Source organism: Mycteria americana, chromosome 14, assembly GCF_035582795.1.
Source record: "Mycteria americana isolate JAX WOST 10 ecotype Jacksonville Zoo and Gardens chromosome 14, USCA_MyAme_1.0, whole genome shotgun sequence".
NCBI lineage: Eukaryota > Metazoa > Chordata > Aves > Ciconiiformes > Ciconiidae > Mycteria > Mycteria americana.
The window spans coordinates 16,789,054-16,810,386 of NC_134378.1; the positions used below are offsets into that span (position 1 = coordinate 16,789,054).

At 60.1% G+C, this 21,333-nt stretch overlaps 1 protein-coding gene across 8 annotated transcripts in view; it reads left to right on the plus strand.

Moving 5' to 3' along the window:
* ZNF512B (zinc finger protein 512B) overlaps positions 1-20,008 on the plus strand; it is a 36,468-nt gene extending 16,460 nt beyond the window's left edge. For 4 of the 8 annotated variants that reach the window (XM_075517036.1, XM_075517038.1, XM_075517034.1 and 1 more), the window contains 8 exons: positions 1,642-1,734; positions 2,602-2,700; positions 3,421-3,591; positions 4,321-4,512; positions 11,271-11,372; positions 12,381-12,443; positions 14,800-14,898; positions 15,257-20,008. In XM_075517036.1, the coding sequence (XP_075373151.1) occupies positions 1,642-1,734; positions 2,602-2,700; positions 3,421-3,591; positions 4,321-4,512; positions 11,271-11,372; positions 12,381-12,443; positions 14,800-14,898; positions 15,257-15,550 (1,113 nt within the window). In that variant the 3' untranslated portion in view covers positions 15,551-20,008. Of the gene's footprint in view, positions 1-1,641; positions 1,735-2,601; positions 2,701-3,420; positions 3,709-4,320; positions 4,513-11,270; positions 11,373-12,380; positions 12,444-14,799; positions 14,899-15,256 lie in introns of all 8 variants that reach the window. The other 4 variants (XM_075517033.1, XM_075517040.1, XM_075517035.1 and 1 more) reach the window with 4 other exon arrangements.
* Positions 20,009-21,333: the final 1,325 nt, after the last annotated feature.

Consider the following 21,333-nt stretch of genomic DNA (forward strand, 5'->3'; position numbering starts at 1 on the left):
GCCCAAGGAGCGGGTGTTTTGTCACCCTTCCCCAGGAGGCACGGCCCTTGCTGGGGCTGGTTGTGCTGCTCCAGGAGCTGGGGTCCCTGCCAGAGCAGCCCGTGGCTCAGGGAGGACAGTCCCCAAGCTCTGTGTGTGTGACCGCAGGTCCAGCTCTCAGCATTTCATCTCTGAGATGAACCTATGGCACATCCTTAGCAAGGCCCCACTGCTACGGGCGTGTGGTATCCCCATCAGAATCACAGAATCACAGAATCATATAGGTTGGAAAAGACCTTTAAGATCATCGAGTCCAACCGTAAACCTAACACTGCCAAGCCCACCACTATAGGAGTGACCCTGGAGTGCAAGGCACCCTCCCAGCTTGCTCTCTGCTTTAATGATTGAAGTATTTCTTAGCTGGACAATGGGAAAAGAATATTCAGGCTCCCGGAACTCTTGTGAAACAACGGAAATTGGTTCCTCCATTCCTTTGCCTGTCATTAAGCAGTCTGCCCTGTTTCCTTCGGTTTTGGAAAGGAAATAGGGGATGGGGATGGTTGCAACATGCTTGGGCCTGAAGGAGATGAGGGCAGGTATATCCTCCGGGCGTGCCGGTGGGAGGGCTTGTTAGAATATGGACATGGCGTGTTCTTCAGTGTTGACCAGAGTAGTAAACCCCAAATTGGCTGGCATTGGCATCTGATGAGTCAAGGAGCTTTTAGCATCCACCTTGTTAGGATCAGCGCTTGGGTGTGGAACAAGATGAACCGAAGGGAGCACAGGTACAAGTGGGTCATTCCCGACTGGCTGCAGTGAGTTTATTCTTCATTTCCCCAGAGCTCCAGGTTGAGGAGGGATTTGCAGCTCCATCTTCATCCCCTCTCCAGCTTCTAGTCCAGGCTTCATTGGAGGGGAACTGGTGAAGGTGGAGCATCAGCCAGGCAGGAGGAGCAGGAACGGCCACGGCTGTCCAGGCACCGGCTCCCTGTCGAGACATCCTGTCTCGATGCCCAGAGCATTCACCTCCTGAGTCAATAAATTCTGGTACCTGCTCCAGCAAAAGTCATGATCTGCTTATTCACTTTGCAAGTTCCCCCTGTACATTGGTGTGTGCATTTAATGCATCTCCCCAGTCACTCAGGAGGCCAAGTCGGGTCAAACAGCAGAGCAGTATGAGGCGGGAAGTATTCTGCTGTGATCGTGTCCAGCAGCGCCTTAATTTCAAACAGCCCAGGCACCCAGAAAGCGTATCGTACGCCAGCGTCTGTCGTAGTTAATAGGGCTGCAGAGCACAGACCGCTAACATATTGGTAGATCAAAGCGTCTTCTCTTTCCTAACCCTTTAACAGGAAGACTAAGACGCCAGGTCCAGATGTTTCCAGCCAGTGGGGCTTTCAATCTACATCCAAAATTGAATGTTTTCCAAAAATTGGGGCATGTGGGTTTGATAACAGTATCCAGGACAACAGAGAGAAAACTCTGAGCTGCAGGCTGGGATTGGGATGGGGGACAGGGACGCTGCGTTGCCTGCTGGGTCCCACCGCTGGGTACTGCTGCAGCAGCAGCTACCCATGGGGCTTATTGACAAGCAGCAGCACCCCTTGGAAGAATGAGCGGTGGACTGTGGCCTCCACGGTGACTTGCCTTTAATTCCTTCAGCTGCAGGATGCCTTGAAGTGTCAGCACTGCAAAAAGCAGTTCAAGTCCAAAGCTGGGCTGAATTACCACACCATGGCTGAACACGTCAGCAAGGTAAGAGAGCTGGGCTGCTCTTGTCTCGCGCCTCATTTCTCGATGCAGATGCAGAAGACGAAGCAATCAGCAACCCGCTTTCCTTTGTCTTTGTAAAGGAGGGATTCACACCACCAGCTTTGCAGCATTTCACGTACTGCTCAGTCCAGACAGTGGCCTTCCCCCTTCCCTGCCAAGCAAAGCCATTCCTTCCCCGGCAGCTAGTTAGGCTCACGTTGATCCCAGGGAGTAGAGCAGAGGACTGGGAAAATAAAATAGGATTTTAAATCCCAGAACAGGGGAAGATTTAGTGAGTACGGTGAGGCAGATTTTGAGTGGCAAAGCTCTGCCTTCAAAACTGTGCCCGCAAATCCGGGACTGATGGGTTCTGCCTTGCACGACTCTCCAAATCCAGTCTTTGGCTCTCCACCATGCATGTGAGAAGTAGCCACAAAATTTATCGTGAATAAAATCTGGCAGGCGCCAATTTAGATGCTGTTCTTAAAAATCTGGTCGTGTATGTCTCCGAGATACCAGGGCAAGGCATAACTGCATTTCTACATGTCCTGTGCTTACCAGTTGTGACTTGTCTTTTACCTGTGCATTGATCTCCTGCTCTTCAGTCTGGCTGGTGAATCCTCCGTGCAGGAACTGCTCCTGGGTTTCTCAGCTGGCCCTTTGGGTGCAAACACAGGAAAGGCACGAGCAGATCTGGTACCTAACGATGAAGGCGTTGGTGCAAAGCAGTGGGAGATCCAGCTCTTCTAACGAGGGGTTCCCCCCGGCCAAGGGCAGCTCCTGCAAGGCAGAGGTTTACCACCCACTCCTGGCACAGAGGACATGAGTAAATGGTTGACTCTGTCGCTTCTGTTACTTCCTTGTTTCCAGCCTGTTCCTGTGGAAACCGCTGGACTTGGTGAACAGGAAGAGCGGGAAAGGCTGAGGAAAGTGCTAAAGCAGATGGGAAAACTGAAATGCCCCAATGAGGTACGAGAACGATTCCTGTTTCTCGTTCTGTGAAAAGGTGGAAGGAGAGAATCCCGATGCAGAGGGGGACATGCACTCTCCGGGCATCCCTTGGCACGCGCTCGACTTTCCTGCCTTAGCTCAGCCATCCCGGTGCCCGTCCCGCTGGCTCCGTGCTCCGGCGACGGGCCGTCCCGGCAGGAGGGTGGGCGTAGGGCAGGTTGAGGAGCGCTGAAGGGCAGGTTCTGCCTCCTGAACTCAGGAACTCGGGGCACAGCCGGGGCTGTCCTGGGCACAGCGTAAAACTAAACCAAACCGCACCGAAGAACGGTCGCGAGCCGGTTGCAGACAAGTCACGAACAGGTAACGGGGCGTGTGGCAGAGGTTTGTCCCGGCGGATGCTCTACTCTCTGCGCAGGCAGTGCTTCCCCAACACCTTCCCCTCCCGCTGTCTGCCGTGCGTCTGTCCGGAGAGCCCTGTCGGTGTGTTGGGGCAGGTAGCGCCGGGGATGGGGGCTGCTCCCCCCGTCCCTCCGTGGCACTGTCGTGCCTCTGCGTGGCTCTTTGGGGGAGAGGGGCCGGCCGGTGATCCCCCATTGCTCGGAGAGGACGGGTTGGCGGAGCTGCTCTGCGGAGGGGGCTCCTCGGGACATGTTCCTCCCTGGAGCAACGGCACCTCGACCGTTTCAACATGGGCACGTGAAGCCCCAACCCTCCTTAACCCTCCCCTTCTCCCCGTAGGGCTGCATGGCCAACTTCTCTAGCCTGATGGGCTACCAGTACCACCAGAAGCGGTGTGGGAAGCAGCTCGCCGAGGCCGACAAGCCTGTCTTCAGCTGTCCACACTGCGGCAAGAAGTACAAATCCAAGGCCGGCCACGACTACCATGTGCGGTCAGAACACACGGCCTCGGTGAGCCCCCCGGACGCCTCCGCAGCCCGAGGAGCGGGGCCATCCCCCCCGGGGGGGGACTGCAGAGCTGCAGAGCCTGCGGGCAGGACAGAGCCGGGCAGGGCCGGGCCGGGCAAGGCAGGTGCAGACGTCAGACCGATGTTGTTTTCTCCCTCGCATCGCCACGCGCGCGTGTTGTACCATGCCATGTCGGGGGGCAACGGGCTGCAGCCCCCTCTGCCCCTCCGAGAAAGCGGGGAGCTGCGTTTACGGGAGCGGAGCGGTCGGCAGCGTTCCCCCTCCCTGGTGCCCACGGGGCTGTGCTCCAGCCCACCCTGCATCTGTGCTCTGCAGGCAGAAAAAAAAAAACCAGATCTCGGCCGCTCCCTCGGCAGCAAGCAGGCACCGGCTGCTCGCCAGCGCTGGGGTGGCAGGATCCATCCCTGGGGAGCATCCTTTTCTGTTCTGTTGATCCCTACTGACAGTGTATCCGACGCTAATAACTCCCTAACTAATAAATGGAGACGTTTATACACATGGGAGCATGAAAGGATGCGATCAGTCCAGCGCGCAGCTCTCTGCTGGGCTGCGGGAGGTGGGGTGCTCCACTCGTTCCCGTGCTCCCAGCCCTCCCCTGCACACAGCAGGTCTGCAAATGCACAGCCCGAACCCCGGCATCCCCGTCCTGGGGCCAAAGAGCTCGCTGCTTCACCCCTCGTCATGCCCTTCCTAACTCTGTCTCTGTTGCAGCCGCCGGAGGAGCCAGAGGTGAAGCCGGAGCCCAGCCCCATAGAAGATTTTGAAAGGACCCCGAGCGGCCGCATCCGTCGGACATCAGCCCAAGTAGCCGTCTTCCACCTTCAGGAGATAGCGGAGGACGAGCTCGCCAAGGATTGGACCAAGCGGAGGATGAAGGACGACCTGGTGCCTGAAACGAAGCGGGTGAGAAGCCTTCATTTCTCCTTTTTTGTGCGTGCTAGCCGTACACAGAGATCCTGGCATGCCAGCGTGGCCCCAGCTGGCTGAGGGCTCACGTGTCTCATTTTCTGTGCGTTAAATCAATTAGCTGTGATGGCAAATTTATTGCTTAAGAGCCCACCCAGCACAGGCTGAGCCCCGGTGATCTGGAGGCTCCGTACAAGCCTGGCAGGAGCCAGCTTTGCCCTTTCCACTGCCAGGACCCAAATCTAAATGGAGTAAAAGGTGGTGCTTTGTGGGCAGTGGAGGGATCAGAGTCCGGCCCGGAGGATGTCGTGGAGGGAGGTTGGTTCTGGTCCGTGGTCAGCGGTGCGGTGGGGACCGGCAGCCAAGAGGAGCACGAGGAGAGAGCGGAGGTCGGATCTGAAACGATCTCCCTTGCACTGTCAGAGAGCAAAGATGCCCCAGGCGGAATTTCCTCCCTTCCACGTCTCTTCCTTAATTTCTGGGAGATGCTTCCCCGGAGGTAAAGGGCCTGCAGCATTGCCAGAGCAGTGCTCCTGCAAGCGGAGGAAGCTGGAGCGTGGAGGCAGGGCTGAGCCCTGCAGTCCCCGGCAGCGATGCACGCGTGGCCTGGTGCTGCGGGATCTGCGCGGTGAAAGTCGGTGTCCTGGCAGTCTTGAGCTTCGTGGAGGCATTGGAGTAACGTGTTAAATCAAACGTCCCTCCTGGCCGTGGGAGGAGGTGATTCCTGGGAGTGTCCCAAAAATTCTGAAATTTTGGAATTCTGAAATTCCCTTCAGAAACACTCCTTCCAGACTGTAAAAGGAGTGAAGTGGCAGCTAAACATAAACCTTTTCAGTGTAAAAGGAAAAAAAGAGAGGGAGTCAGAGTTTTTTAATCCTGTAGTTGACGCTTTTTGGTCAGCACTGGGACTCGACGCAGAGCCAACCTGCAAGTCTCTGCACAAGCTGCAGCCTGTTTCCTGAGCAAGTAACCGGGCAGTTAGGTGCCAGATCTTTTCCTTGCTCTGAACAGTTGTGTGTCTCTTGTCCAGTGCTCCCAAATTCACCCTGGGCAGGATATTGGGCACGTTGCAAAGAGGGGAGCGAGGGACAGAGGGAAGCAGGTTAAAGCTTTGCCGCAGCAGGAGAGCGTGGCGGTGCCTCTGCCAAGAGCCTGCAGAGTGCCGGGCAGCCCCAGCCCCAAGGACCTGCCTCAAGCCAGGAAAACAGCCCAAGTCACAGAGCCCGAGGTGGCTCACCCAGGAAAATGGGTGGCACAACAGCAGAGCTTCAGTGGAAATGCCTTCCCGCTGCCGCAGCCCGTCCTGGCACGTGTGTGTTCTCGGCAGAAGTGCCACCGTCGTCCTGCAGAGAGACCTGGAGGAGCTCAGCCTGACTCGGCTCCCGGTCTGCATGCGATGGGCAGGGGAAAAAACAGCACACAAACAAACCAGCATCTTCTTTACCCGCCTCGGCATCCCGGTGAGGCGGCTGGCGCAGAAGGGGATCCGGCCGCAGTGCTGCCGTCCGCCTTGGAGCAGAGCTGCGGGTTTTAGGGCCAGAACTGGTTGCAAACTTTTTATTTCCCCGATGCTTGGTGTTGTCGTTGTTGGTTTCCAGATGACTTCAGCTGCAATGCATTTATAACGTAAAAAAATCAAGCCCAAAGTAGCTGTTTAATTTCAAATACTGTGGGAGGAGAGGTGTGATGCTCTCTTCTCCCCCCTCCAGCCTCAACACTTACAATCCTCTCTTTCCTCCTTGAATTGCTCCCCTTACTCTTGACTTTGGGTATTTTCTGTTTGAATTGAGGGAGCAGCCAGGAGTCCCAGGCCTGGACAAGGGGCCCGTGTGCAAGCTGACATACAAAGGCATCATAAAGGTCTCAGCTGCTGGCATAATTGCTCCGTGAAATGCTGTTTGTGGTGACGGGTTTTTTTAGGAGACATTTCTTGCGTTCAGACTCTAATTGTTTAAGTTTAATTGAGCCCCATCTCAGCGCTAAAAAAACCAAAGAAAATTGCTGTGAGGTTGGCGGAAGCAGGTTTGCGTTGAAGAGGAGTAAGGAGGGAGTTGGACCAGCTCCCGGGTGGCAAAACAAGGCTCTTGGTCTGGAGGATCGGGACCTCGGGCCTTGCACGGGCTGCTCTCCCCGTGTGTCGCACAGATGGGTTTCAGAGGAGGTCAGTGCAGTGGGCGAATGCGTACGTAGCTGTGAGCGTGCCTGCGGGTTCGTCTTGCAGTGACTGTCACGTTCCCTTGACAACACTCTAAAATATAATCTGTTCAGTCTATGACATTTTTTTCTCGACGAGCGGTGCTGGAAGGAAGTGGGAGGCAGGTTCTGCCCGGGGAGGCTGGTGGGAGCTTGCTGACTTCAGCACACTCTGTGCTGCTCTGCTGAGCAGCGTCTTGCGTCGCTCAGGACTAGTCTACGAGTTGCTTCAGTTCAGGGTGCGGAAAAAAACCTTCCCAACTGCGAGCGACTCGAACGCGCCAGCAAGCAGCCCGTTTGACCCTCTTACGGCCCCAAAAATAGCCCTTCCCTCAGAACTGGCTTCAGCCGTGCTGGCAGGGCAGCTCTGTGGCGGGTCCGGCCCCGGGCAGCGCGGGAGGCTCGGAGGAGCGGGCAGCGTCCCCACGTCCCCGTGCCACCGCCCCACCGAGCGCACGTGGTGGCCATCCCTCCGAGGGAGCTGACAACCTAGAGCCGCTGGAGCTGCAGAAAGACAAACAGCAGTGAACTGTGACCAGGGCGGTAGGTCTGATGGATCCCAGAAGAGCCACCACACCATCGCCTCTTCTTCCCACGGGCCGTATCCAGCCGTTGGGAGTACGCTGCGGGGCCCGCAGGCCCCCCTCGCTGGCTTGGACCCGGAGGGAGGTGGGATGTCTGGGATCAGCGGCAGATTGCGGCTGTTCTTGCACCGTCTCAGCAAGACCTGGAGATTTCCAGGGTCCCGGAGGGACGGATGCTTCCCAGCTCCGGTCTGTAACCAGTGACGTCTGGATGTACCTGGACTTGCTGCAGCTCAGGACCCGCTCTGTCCCCGAGCTCTCCAGTTACCCGCCACGGTCCCAGCAGTCAACGTGGATTTCAAGGGAGCTGATGAAGAAAGCCAGCCCTCCTCTCCATCCCTTCTCCAGGCAGCAAAGCTTTTCCCTAGGGGAAGGCAAGCAGCCCCTCAGCAAGCCGATGGGATACGGGGGTTCGCAGCCCCCCGGCAGGCACGGCCCACGTGGCAGCCGGTCCCAGCCAGGGAGAGGGACGTTAGGTTTGGATCCCGTTGGTGGCCCATGGTGGGATGCGTTCGCCTTTCCCCGGGAGGACGGATTCCTTCGCACCAAAGCAATGGCATTAGAATAAACGATTGCTCCTCGGTCCCAGGCCCTGCGCTGCCTTCATTCTGCACTAACCAAATCCAGCATTTCTAAATATACACTGGAGTCTTATTTTCTCACTCCGATCTTTATTTGCCTCTGGATAAACTGAAACAGATGGGGTATTTCACAACGGCCGCTTGCTGGGGATGTCAGATGGGGAAGGGCACACCCCTGCTGCTTTTCTGGGAAAAATCCCCTTTCCCGAAGCTCCGTGAAGACGATGCCGATCCTCCGACCCTCCTCTGGCCTTCGCTGGGGCCATCGCCTGCCCATGAGCAGTCTCGGGGCTGCCGCGGAAGGAGCGAGAGGCCGGGAGGTTCCCAGCTCGGTGGTGCGGGCAGGCGGTGGCGGACTCCGGGATCTGGCGGGGGACGATGCCCTTACACATTCTGGATTGAGAGAAACAGCCTCCTCGAGCAGAGGGAAGAGGCATCTGAGAGGCAAGAGGGGAGAAAACGCCATGGAAATCTCCCTGTTTCGTGGTGTGATGCTCTCCCTGTGGAGCTCGAGGTGGGGTGGCTCGTTTCAAGGCGCCGCGAGCTCTGTGCCGGAGGTGGTGGTGGGCTCCTGCAGCCCAGGCAGCCCCCGTGCTGCGCAGGGAGGGGTGCAGAGTTCTTCCGAGGGGTGCAAGAACGAACACCCTGTTGGCCTCCCCGCAGCTGGGGGGTCTGGGTGTTGCTGCAGGGCTGGGGACGGCCACGGAGGCTGTGCGGTGGGGTGACGGGGGTCCAGAGCGAAGGGCTGCCGTAGGCCAGTCATAAAGCTAAAGGGGAAAAGTCATCTCCAGGCTTGAGTTTTTAAGAAAACCCCATCCTGGAGCCAGGATAAATTCCAGAGCAGAAGAACCTGGCTCGGGTTGATCCCCCAAAACAATGGCCCTGCGATCCGTGCGGGAGCCAGGCTGAGCCCTGCGGACTCATGTCGCTGGTGGGGCCAAACCGGATCCCAGCTCCAGCTGCGGACCCGGAGCTCGGCAAGGTCGAGTCCGCCCTTCCTCCCCTTGCTCGGCAGTGCCGGTGTGGTGTGACCCAGCTGCCCGGAGCCGCGTATGGGACCCGGCTGCCGGCCAGCACCCCGGGTGTGTTTTGGCTTCGCCTCCCGGACGGCATCAGCCGCGGTTTCCGCGGGGCGATGGGAGAGCCGTGCCTCACGCTGGGTACCTCGGTAAGGCTTCCAGGGGAGTTTGTTGGCCGGGGCCAAGGCAGCCTGCATGGTTCTCATTTACTGCAATATATTTTGGGGAAGGGGAGAGCTGTCTAGGGAGCGGAGAGGATTGAAATATGAAAGTTAATTAAATAAAACCATCAGTCAAAGAAAAAGAGCCTTCCCACCCCAGCATCCTTCGACTGTTCAGAAGAGATGGGCTGCGGCCAAAACCAGTTGTAGTCGTTTAATGATTTGGCCATGAAGATTTTCACTTACAGGCTGTTTGAGGAAAATAAATGGAAAAAAAAATAAAATATTCCATGCCTGGGGCTCCCTCTTAATAGAGACATAAAGATGACTTTGACATTCCCAGAACCGCAGCGCCCCGGGAAGACATGGGATTTGCATGTTATTGTGCAGGGCTGTTGGAGGAGAGCGGGGAGGGATTTTTCTCTGGAGTGGGAAGCCGGAGCAGCAGAGTCCGCATCTCTGAACATCTCCCCTCATCTCTTCCCCGGGGACGCACGGAGGCAGAGGTTGTTGCTGGGGCTGTGTGCAGTTACCGTTAATGTTTGCTCATTCGTGGGATTGATTGGTTTTTAATTAAGGAGGCCGTTTGGCATCCTGGCTCTCGGTATCAATGACAAAAACGGAGTCCTGTGTTCTCCCCCGGAGGTGGCGTTGCCTTCCCCGGGCAGGGGACCAAGCGGTCGGTAGAGGCACCATCCCAGCGCTTCAGAGAGCTCTGCTGGCATCTCCCCCGGCCACGAAGCACGACAGAATAGCAGCACGCTGGGGCTCGGGGGATTTTTCCACATCCGTCCTTACCGATGTTCGTAGTGCTGTTTCACAAGGGCCTTTGCCCCTGCCCCTTCCCAAGCTCCCTTCTCCGGCCGTGCCCCGCCGCGTGCCGAGGTGGGGGCTGCGGGGGCTTGTGGATCACTTAAATTTGGGTGGGAACGAGCGGTTGCTGTCTGAGCTCTCCACGTCCCCAGCCTTCGATGGGAGCTCCCCTTTGCAGGGAGGTTTGGGAGCAGCCTGTTGGAGGGAGGCGGACAAAGGCAAATTCGCAGCTTTATCAGCACGTTCAGGAAAAATCACAGCTGGAAAAGAAATCCAGCCCGCCGCATCGGAAACCGCAAGCTCCGCGTCCTAGGGACATATTTCGCAAACAGGGCCTGGGTTTGCACCTCTCTGCAAGCACCTTTTGTCTGTGTAGCCTTCCCGGCCAGCGTGGATGCGTCGATGCGGCCGTGCCCCGTGCTCGGAGGTGCCCACGGAGAGCAGCACGCGTTCGGGTACCCGCGGCCATAGCGTGCCATGTGCGAGCTCACCCAGCCCTGCTCCGACTCGGGGCAAATTGGGGGCTTGGGACCCAAGCAACATCCATCAGACCTAGCAGAGCTCGGTAGGTTGGGCTGGGAGTTGTGCTGACGTGGTCGTGCAGCAGGCAGGCAGGCAGCTCAGACTGCGGGCAGAGCAACCCCGTGTCCCCTGCGGACCTTGCCGCGGTGACACGGTGGCAGGCAGAGACCGGCCCCGCAGGTAGGGCCAAGCGCGGTGGTCGGGAGGCACGGAGATGCCGCAGCCGCGTTTGCTTGTGCTGAACATGCAGAAATGGAGTTGGGAAGGCCGGTCCGCTATGCTAAACCTCAAAGTCGCTAATAAAGCGGTAATTAAAAGCACTTGGAAAGAGCAGCCCTGCCAGAAGGAGAGGCAGAGACACAAGAGCCTTTCATTGTTTAACGGGTTGTGCCCATTCATCGGTGGAAGGCAGCCATGGACGCTCTTGGCGTCCGTCCCCTCTGCCCAGCGTGCAGGGTTGTTTATTCTCCTGGTTATGAAACGCGGCAGAAGGGCCACGCCGACACGATGCTCTGAAAATGCCCGCTCCGGGCCTGGCCCCGCGATGGGGCTCGGACCCAGGAGCAGGACCCTCCTCTCTCCCGTTTGCCAGCACCGCGTGGAGGTGGCTGCAGCACGGGGGGCTCCTGCCCTGCTCCTTGCCCGCAGCCGTCCCCCAGCCCGGCTGCCGCCTCGCCGGTGGCACGGCAGTGGGCACAGCCACCCCCCTGCCGCGCCGTGCCCGGGGGAGAGATGACATCTCCGGGGGAAGCCTCCCAACTAGTTTTCAGCCCCAATTCACTTCTCCGGGGTGGGAGGGCAAGACCCATGTGAAGAGCGAGGATTCCACCAAGGACCGGACTGGTGCGTGCCGCTCTGCTAATCATCTCCTATTGTTTGCAGCTCAATTACACCCGACCGGGGCTTCCAAAGCTCAATCCGAGGCTGCTGGAAAACTGGAAGAACGAAGTGAAGGAGAAGGGCCACATCAACTGTCCCAACAACGTAAGGACCGTCTCTGTTCTTCTCCGGGCCGGCTGGCCTCAGTCTGCAGGAGGAAGGGGGGAGTTTTCGGGGCAGAAACCCACCAAAGCCAGGTTCTTGTTGGGCCCCAGACGAAGCTAGCAGTGATGCTCAGACCCTCGCTTCAGCCCCTCTCCCTGGGGTTGTTGCCATGCCTGGTTGAAGCCTGTCCCACCTTTGGGACCCTCCTGGTGCGCTCGAGCCACGGGGCTCAGGGACCGGGCCGCCCTCCCCGGGTGCCCTTGGGCTGACGGTTCAGCATTGCCTGGTTCGGGCTCTGGAGCTGCTTTTGGGGAGCTCCTGAGATCCAGACGGGGCGAAGGCTGCACGCTCTGTGCTCGGGAGCCTTTTTATGCAGAGAACCTGCTTTTCCCAGAGTAAAGGCTGGTTTTAAGCCATTCTTTTTAAAGCCCCGTGACAGGCAAAGACCTCGGGGACATGGTGCGTGTCCATGCAGCCTTGGCCTGAGCTGGCAGGGAGGTGAACTCCACCCTCGTGCTGGGCCATTGATTTATCATCTGAAACAAAGCCTTGCTAATGGGAATTTTGAATGAGGCCGTTACCGCAAGGCCGGGGGGAGACGCGCTGGCTAATTAATGTCATACACAGGCGCTTTGAAAAGACATTGCTCAGAAACTGGTCATGCTGCTGCCCGGGTGATTTCTCTTCTCCGTTAAGCGTCTGCTGTGGCTCCAAGAACTCCTGTAGCCCAGCAGGACCTCCCGACTGCTCGCAAATGTACGTTTTCCACAGAGATGTTTAGGGGAGACATTTTTCAGCCCGTTGCAGAGGGATGTGGCCACATGACTCCCATTAGCACTAATAGGAAACGTGTGACCAGAGCCCTCCGCGTCTCGCGGAGCATTAACCTCACGCTGCTTAGCCCGGACCGGTGGCCTTGCTGGCGCAGCGGGCTCCTGGCCCCGGCACGGAGGAAGGCACGGAGACGAGGGGGGATTGTGGCAAACCCTGCTTTGTTTCTTCCCGCAGTGCTGTGAAGCCATTTACTCCAGCGTCTCGGGGTTGAAAGCTCACCTGGCCAACTGCAACAAGGTAGGTTACAGCCTTTTACAGCCTCAGCTCAGAGATGGGGTTAGGTTTTGGTTTTTCTTCCCCCAGGATTGTTGGGAAGCAACAGGCCAAGGGCCAACGGCACGGGTTAAAGGATCGTGACGGCTGGGAGGGCTGGCCGAGCCACGCTGCTGCCCGTGGAGTTGTCACCGCTCAGCCCGTTGTCACACCGTTCCAGTCCAGCCACTCGCCCTCAGCGCCGTCCTCCTGGGCAGGATCAAACCCACAGCCACGGGCAGCTGAAGGCGGAGAGGCTCGAGCTGAGCAGATGCGACGGAGGGGACGTAGCCACCGCCCCAGCCTTGGAGGAGAGGTCTTGCGATGCAGATGTCTCGCCCGAGGGCCCAGACACCGAGTGCCTCGGAGCTGGGAGCAGCAGGAGCGAGCCTGCCTGCCTCGCGTCCTCCCGCCTCGGCCTCCCCGTCCCGCAGCAGCCCCTGCCCAGCGTGGCTTCTGCGACCCCCGAGTTGTTTGCGAGCCTTTGGCTACCCAGCGTGGCCAGCACCTCGCACGCAGCCGCGCATCGACCGCAGCAGCTCAGAGCCGGGGAGCTGGGGGTTGGAAACCGAACATTTTCTGAGGCAGGTGGGAATCAGGGGTCTTTCCTCGTTGATTTGGGCAGCCCTGCGGCCCCTCTGGAAGCCCGGCAGTCTCCCCAGCTGGAGAGACGCTGGTGCGGTGCCTCTGGGGATGGAGCTGAGGCTGGGAGAGGCGGCCGGTCTGTGCAGCGACCAGTGCCCTCTCGCTCGACAGCAGCAACGCTGCCGGCTGCAGAGAGCTCCGGTGGCCTGCAGCCACCACGGGGGAGGGAACGGGAGCTCAGCATAGGTCCCTCAAACTGGAACTGAGTAAGAGCTGGTAAAGCTTTATACCCCGAAACGTTTCCAGCTGCAGCTTCCATTGAATGGAGCTTCCAGGAGGCAGCTCCAATACATACCCCGTGGTTATTAAAAACACAAACTCCCGCGCTCCTCCAACACTAGCTGGAACATCAACCCCTAATGAGATCATTTAGAAAATAGGCTGCAGAGATCCGGCAGAAGAAGCTGTATATTTATGCAGGATAAAAGTGCAGACGCAGGAGACCAGGGCAGTTCCTTTGCTAGCCTGCAGCAGCGGGCAGCCCACCAGCAAACGGTCTCCGAGAGAAAATGGAGCCATTTTCTGGCTGGTTCTGTGCACAGAAAGCAGCCAGGCGTTTGCACAAGCATTTTCTTTAACCGCAGAGCTGCACCCTCCAGGTCCGGCGAGTCCAGCGTAGCCGGGGCTGAGTGCTGGGGGTCAGCGCTGGGGGATTTTGCTGCTTCACGTCCCCCACGCGCTGCCGTCAGCAGGACTCTCACCCTTACGGAGGATTTAGCTTTGCAGTGGATGCGTGCACCGCCAAAGCTGGCATAAATCATAGCCCCTCCCGAGCTGGCCTGTGATTGCTGCTGTAAAATCCTGCAGAATTGGTTGAAATACATGAAGCCTTACTGAGAGCGGAGGATGCTCCCAGGCAGTGCCCCGTCCTCAGCGGGGATTGATGCACCGGGGTGATTTTTGCATGAGTATTTCTGAAGCCAGCCTGCAGCGGGGCCAGCCCTGCCCACATCCTGCCTGGCCCTGAAATGAAAGACCTGTCTAACTCCAGATTTACAGCACGGAGCCGGCTATGGAGAAATTCCCAGGGAGCGTATATATTGCCTGGAGGGGCCCATCCATAAACCCCTCGTCAATAGAGAGCACATTATCTCCCCTGTGCCGTGAACGGCGGCAGAGCCGGGAGATCAGTCATCCCCACAAGGGCTCTAATGACGGAAATCCAGCAGTCGCTGCGTCTCTTTGACAATGTAAAAGGAAAATTAGGTGAGTCTGTTGGACATAAATTAGATGGCGGTTCAGTCCCAGGAGATCGCAGATCTGCTGACAGGGAAGAAATGGGGTAATCGGCCCCGTCAGCCTCCCGCACGCCTGGGGACGCACGCGGTGTCGGCGGTAACGTGACGAGCGGTGTTGGGGATGCACGGGCAGCAAAACCTGCTGCTCGCTGCCCTCCGAGCTCCTAGGACCCGGCATTTTGATGCCTGGCACCGGTGCCACGACAGCCGACACCGCCAAGGCTGCAGCGGCACGAGGGGCATGGGCTGAAATTCAGAGCAGAAGATGCGGTTGTGAGCTCCTGGCCTGGGAGCGAGGGCCGGCAGAGAGCTGGTGGTTTAGAAATGAGTATTTCTTTTCTGTTGCTTTGAGGTTCAAGCGTCAGCCTCCCTTGGCGGGGGGAGCAGGGTGGGGGGGTCACCCCTCCAGGGCATTTTCAGCTCTGCTTGGGGCTGCAGGAGGATGCTCTGTCTTGCAGGGGGACCACTCGGTGGGCAAGTACCGCTGCCTCCTGTGCCAGAAGGAGTTCAGCTCCGAAAGCGGGGTCAAATACCACATCATCAAGGCTCACTCAGAGGTAAGGAAGCGGCTGGGGCTGGTCCGGGCTGGTCCCTGCTCCAACGCGCCCGTCCTCGGGCTGCCCCGCTCCATCCATCCGTGTCTGCCAAGAGCGGAGCACGGCAGCTCCCGGCAGCATCAGCAATGCTGTGACAGCCGGCGGGGGTGATTTTTGGGTCCTGTCCCCTTTTTGGGTCCCCAGCACCCCCAGGCCGGTTGCAGCTGCTCAGCGCTGGCCAGCTTGTCCTCAGGGAGGTGATGCCAGCCGGGGCGTGGGGTGGTCCAGGCTTGGGCAGGCGAGGCGTGGGTTGTGCGTGCCGGTGCCGGTGCCCAGCCCCAGGATGGTCACTAACCCCCGTGTCACCCCGTGGACGCAGAACTGGTTCCGAACCTCCGCAGAGGCCAGCCGGAAAAAGAAAAGCAGGGAACAGCTTTCTTCCAGCAAGGAAGAGAAAAAGAAAAGCACAAGCGGGAAGAAAAGGGGGAGAAAACCCAAGGAGAGGCCTCCAGAATCGTCCCTGAAGGGCAGAGAGAGCGTGGCAGCAAAGACTAATCACAAGAAAACCCTCGAGCACTGGGAAGGCTCCCGAGGCAGCCCCGACGGGGACGAGCACATCCCCAAGCCCCCGAGCCAGCGGAAGGGGGGAGCCAGTAAGATGCCCGAGAAATGAGCAGCTCAGAGACTCGTCTCCGAGGATTCGTTTACAGCCCAGGGTAACAGGGTGGGGGTCTCTCCCGGTTTTCTGTCCCCCCCCCATCCCACTTCCCCCCCCCCCCCTTTCCACTCACCCCCTTTTTACAAAAAAAAAAAAAAAACACAAAAAAAAAGAAAAAAAAAAAAGAGACAGAAAATACCAGTTAACCACTTTAAACAAGTCACGGACCTTGTTTCACACTGGAAAACAAACAGGATCAAGCAAGCTGGACCCTTCTCCCCCCCGCCCATGTACATACCCCTCTGCCCACACCCCTGCCCGGCGGGACCCTGCTGCCTTCCCCCCCGCCCTGCCCGCGACTTCCCCTCTTACCCCTGTGCCAAACTGGTGACGCTTGAGTGAAAGAAAAGTGCAATAGCAGCGGGGTCCCCTCGGACGGGGTCTCTGCGGCTGCGTGCCGGGGCGGGGGGCTGCGTGCCGGTGGTGCTGCCTGCTGCCTGCCTGCATCCCCGCATCCCCGCATCCCCGCTCCCGGGACGATGTTTCCAAAGTTGTTTGGCCCACGCAAGCGGCCAGGCAGGGGCAGAGGGACGGCAGGGTCTGGCAGCGGATGCTGTAGGGCTCCTGGTCACGCTTTCCCCGCAGCCTCGGGCCGAGAGGGGACGTGCTTCGGCAGGGACCGGCTCCGTGGCGCGTCGGCTTCGTGGCGGGCTCGGTGCAGGGGTTTGTCTCGGCGGCGCGAGGCACGGGCAAGAGGAACGAGCAGGGAGCGTGGCACGGAGCCGGCAAAACAAAACATCGTCCCGAGATGGCGGAGCTGGCTGCGGCTGCGAGAGGGGGCGTGGGAGGTGTGAGCCCCCCTGGAAGTCGATGGGAGAGGGGGTTGCTGTAGGACGGGTCAGGCCGGAGGGGTTAACCGAAAGTTGTGGGAACGCTGTGAGGGCCGTGGAGCGTCGCGGGGAGACGGCGATGGCGGGAGCTGCGCCCCGGCGCTCAGGTTGTCGTCGCAAACGTAGCCGGACACGGAGCGCTGCGGCGGCAATGGCAACGCCGCGACAGCAGCGCCGGGATCGGGGTGAGCCAGCAGCCGTCGAGCTGCCCGACCGGTGCGGGCGGGCCCAGCTGATGGAAATTCAGGGTCCCCGTCGCGCCCCATCCCAAAGGTGCCGATTGCCCAGGAAGGAGGAACGGGGTTTCGGTCACCCAGCTGCAGCCGCGGGAGGTGTGGGACAGGGACGGGGGACAGCATCAAGTGACAATCATGGGTCCTGCTTGCGGGCGTGTTGCACTCGCCTTGTCCCTCCGGGCTGGGACCCACCGTGGGGTGACTCTCGGCCCCCCCGAGATGCATTCAAGCCCCCGAGCATCTTCCTCGGGGTTAGGGGTCCCTGCGCGGCGCGCTGTCCCTTGCTTGTTCTCTCTCCCTGGGCTTTTCTTTGTGTCTGTACTAACACCGTCCTCACGCCTCGCTCCAGCCTGGAGGGAACCATCCCTGGACCAGGATGCGTCTGTCTCCAGACAAAAACCAGGCTACCTCGGTCCTTGGGAAACGGGCACGTTTTCTCTCGGTAACAGAACAGAAAACCTTAATTCAATTTTTCCCCCTCCCCGTGCGGGAGCTGGGAAGGTGGCATCGGGGGAGGAGAGCTTCTGCTTTTGCTTTAATCAATTAAAACCTCAACCTTCGGTTTCCTTCGCTGCTCTTCACCGCCCGTCCTCTGCCTGCCGGAGGCTCAGTATCGTTGCCCTGCTCCGAGGAGCGGCTCAGTAATAATTAACGTCCTTCTCCGCTGGCAGGTTATTACGGCCACGGAGGGAGGGAGGGGACGGCGGTGTCTGAAGCCGGGGCGGCTTCTCGGGGGAGCCGATGCTCCTGCTCCGGCCACGGCTCCCGGCAGCTGGATGCCACCATCGGCATCGCCCGGCACGCTCGGCCGCGAGCTGGGCACGTGCCTGCGGGCGAGGGAAGCTGCCCGAGCGCTGCTGGTTTGTGCCGGGCTTCGAAGCAATTAGTGAGAAAGCTTAACGAGTCGCTGCAGCTCGGCCTGTTTGCCGCTTGCGCTTCGTCCGATCTTAGTTTCGATGGTGGCACCGGTACAAACCCTGCGTCCCCGGGGAAGGGAGGGGAGCTCCAGGAACTGTGGGACCCGCGCTCTCGGAGCCGTCTCGGTCTTTGTCATGACGGGGACGTGGGGACACCGTCCTGGGCGATGGCGTTTCGCTGTGCTGAGCCCGAGGGACGGTGCTGGCTGTCCGCAGAGCTCCGTGCCCGCTCGCCGAAGCAATAACCGCTGGAAGGGTCGGCGGGGAGGGACCCCGCACCCGAGGAGGGTGCTCGGGGGGCACGCCGTGGCTGTCGGGGGGTGTAGGCAGCGGCAGGAAGGGGAGAGCGGGCAGAGCCGGGGACCTGGCACGGGGTTTGGCACTGAAATCTCCGCGAAGGGCCAGAGGGAGCCGCTGGATCCCGAAATCATGTCCCACCGCGGGGGAAAGACCCCGGCAAAGCTCCTGGCCCGGGGAGGGGGGACCCGCGTGGCCCCGGCTGCTGGTTTGGACGTTGACCTTATAATCCCCACCGCCTCCCCTTGGGGCTCCCACAGGGCTCGATTCTCATTAACATGCAATTAATTGGCTTCTCATTGATTAAATTAACAGGCAGCACTGTGCTCCGTGCTGGGGGTGAGCCCCGGTGCGGGAGCTCGGCCGGGAGCTGCTCGGGGTGGGGGAGACCTGGGGAAGGGCCGGCTTGGACCGGGGGGGGTCGTTGCGGGGGCTGGCTCGAAACGCGTCCCGCTGCTGCAGTAACGAGAGTGTCTCCAAACGAGGAGCGAGGGGCAGGAGCGGCGATAGCCACAGGGGCCTCGCGGGGATGACACCGTCCCGGAGGGGACCCCGGGGACGGTCTGGGGTCTCGGGGCAGGCGATGGGCTCAGGGTGGTGGGGGCGGTGGTCCCGGCGCTGGGGCTGTCCCCCGTCACCCTCGGGGCTGGGAGACGCTCCTCGCAGCCCCCTGTGGAAGCGGCTCCTTGGTCAAATGGAAATTTTTATAAGAAAGTGAAATCTTCAGGGTTTTTTTTTTTCCCCTTAAAAGGTATTTTTCCCCCAGTAGTCATCACTCAAGAGGAATATGTTCTCCCACCGCCGTCTTCTCCATGAGACATCTTTTAGTCTCCTGCTTGTCCAGGGAAGGCTCCGGAGCGATACCGGGAATACCGGCAGCTGCCTGCCCCACGGCAGGGACGGGGACGAGCCACGGTGGCGTCACGGAGCCCGGCGGGTCGTGCCCCTTGGGTCGTGCCCGTTGGGGTGCTCCCGGCGAGGCAGCGGCCGGGGGGAGAAACTCGCCTTACCCGGCGGGGCGGGTGGGGGCTGCGGGGCGAGACCGGGGACGAGCGCGTCCTCTCCCCTTCCGTCCCCTCGCCCGCAGGGGTCTGGAGACCCTCGGGTCCGGCAGCGCGGGACCCCCCGGGCCTGGCACCCCCCTGCCCTCTGCGCACTGACCGGGGCCCTGAGCCACAGGGTCGTCCCCTGCGGCAGCGGGGAATAACTTACGGTTAATGTAAACCCCGCCAAGGGGACGGGGCGCTGGGGAGCGGTGTCACCCCCACGGTCCCGACCCGCTGCTCGGGGGGGTCCCTCACGGTGAGTAAATGGGAGCGTGGGGACTCGGAGCACGGGGGGGCTGCGGGGCGGCTCCTCCGGCTGCAGCCCCGCGCGTCCCGGGCTGGCACCTGCCCCTGCAGCGCCCTGGGGACGGTGACACCGCAGCTCCACCGCTGCAGAGAGCCGCCGTCCTGCCGCCCGCGGCCCCGAGGAAAGGGTTAAACCTCCGTGGGCGAGGGGACGGGCGGGCTGCGACCCCACGGGAAAACCTCACCGAGCCGTCCCCGAAAGCTTCGATGGGCAGGAAACCCTCGGCGCGGCCACGGGGTGCCGGCAAGGCCGGCTGTGCCGCCCCGGCACGGGCACCCTCCGGGGCAGGGAGCGAGGGCCGAGTCCGGCCGCGGCGCAGCTGCCCCGGCCTGGAGCATCGCTCGCGCCCGTGAACGTTGGGAGCGTTTTGTTCTTTTCTTTCTCTCCTGGTGACACCCATCCCACGGCATATCCGAATGTTTCTCGTCGATGCCAGTTATTAGTGCATAAGTGTATTTTGGGGAAAAAAAGAAAATGGAAAAAAAAAAAAAAAAAAAGAATTTTCAATTTATCACTTGTAACCATATATATAAATATATAAATATATATATTAAAAAGTGTTTATTTGCAAAAAATAAAATTGTTTTAACAGTAAACTATCTTATAATAAACTCCCGATTTGTGACGATCTGTTCTTTTGTTAATCATTGACAAATCCTCAGTTGGAGAGTACTGTAACAGCAGCTCTTAACAGCCGCGCCGCCGAGCACCGCGGAGGGGTAACTCGATGTACTGTATGTATTAAAAACAGCTGTATCGAATAAATGTTTATTGATTTTTTATTATTACCATTATCGTCGTTATTTTGCCGTTCGGCGGGAGGGTTTGATGCAGGAGGGGCCGGGTTTCTCTTTCCTCCGGGGGCGGCTGGCGGTGGCCGAGGAAACCTCCCGGGACGGCCCAGCCTCGGGCCGGGGCCGGGGCTCACGCTCTTCGTCCCGGCGGTGCCCCCAAAGCCGGGCTGCGGCAGCGGGGGCGAGGACCGGCGACGCTTCCCAGGCCTGCGCTCGGCGCAGCCGCCAATCCCCGGTGCCAGGAGGCCACGCCGTACCCGATGCCCGGCTTCCCCCGCTGCCGTGGCAAAAATCCCCCCCAAATCTGCCCCCAATCCGCCCCGCCATCCGCGGCACCCAGCGTCGCCCAGCCCCAGGGGCCGCGTCCAGCGCGGGGGCTCTCCTCCCCGGGGAGCTCTTGGGACCCGGGGCACCCCCGGCCGCCCCGGCGTGGGAATAAATCCTCTTCCGCTTCCTCGTGTCTTTTTTGGCACCGCACCCAAATAAGCGCCAGATTTAGGCCGGTCGCCCCGTTGCTGACCGTTAACCCTGCGTTTCCCGATGGCCGGTCGCGGCGCTTGCCCCGGCCCCCCCAAACACGCCGCACCACAAACCCCGGCCCCCCCAAACACGCCGCACCACAAACCCCAGCCCCGGAGACCCCGGACGTGAGAAGGGAGCGCGATGCCGAGGAAAACCGGATCCCCCCAAGTGCCCGGGGTCCCCGCGGGCCGGGGTCCTCCCGGCCTCTCCACCCCCCAGCACCCAGTGACCGTGTCGGAGCCTGCGGCCACCCAAATCCCCGCTGTGCTGTGGGGGGGTGCTGTGTGTTGCACCCCTCAGCTGCTTGGGCATGGGTGCTCCTGCGCAGCTGCCCCACAGCACCCACTCGTACCCACAACCACCCATCTGCACCCCACAGCACCCCCCGTGCCCAAAGCACCCACCCATACCCACAGCACCCACCTGCACCCCACAGCACCCACCCATGCTGACAGCACCCACATGCACCCCACAGCACCCACCCGTGCCCACAGCACCCATCTCTGCCCCACAGGACCCCCCCATGCCCACAGCACCCAGCCATACCCAAAGCACCCATCTGCACCCCACAGCACCCATCTGTACCCCACAGCAGCCACCTGCACCCCACAGCACCCATCCATGCTGACAGCACCCACATGCACCCCACAGCACCCTCCCGTGCCCACAGAAGCCACCTGCACCCCACAGCACCCACTCGTGCCTACAGCACCCACCTGCACCCCACGGCACCCTCCCGTGCCCACAGCACCCACAGCACCCATCTACACCCCACAGCACCCATCAGCA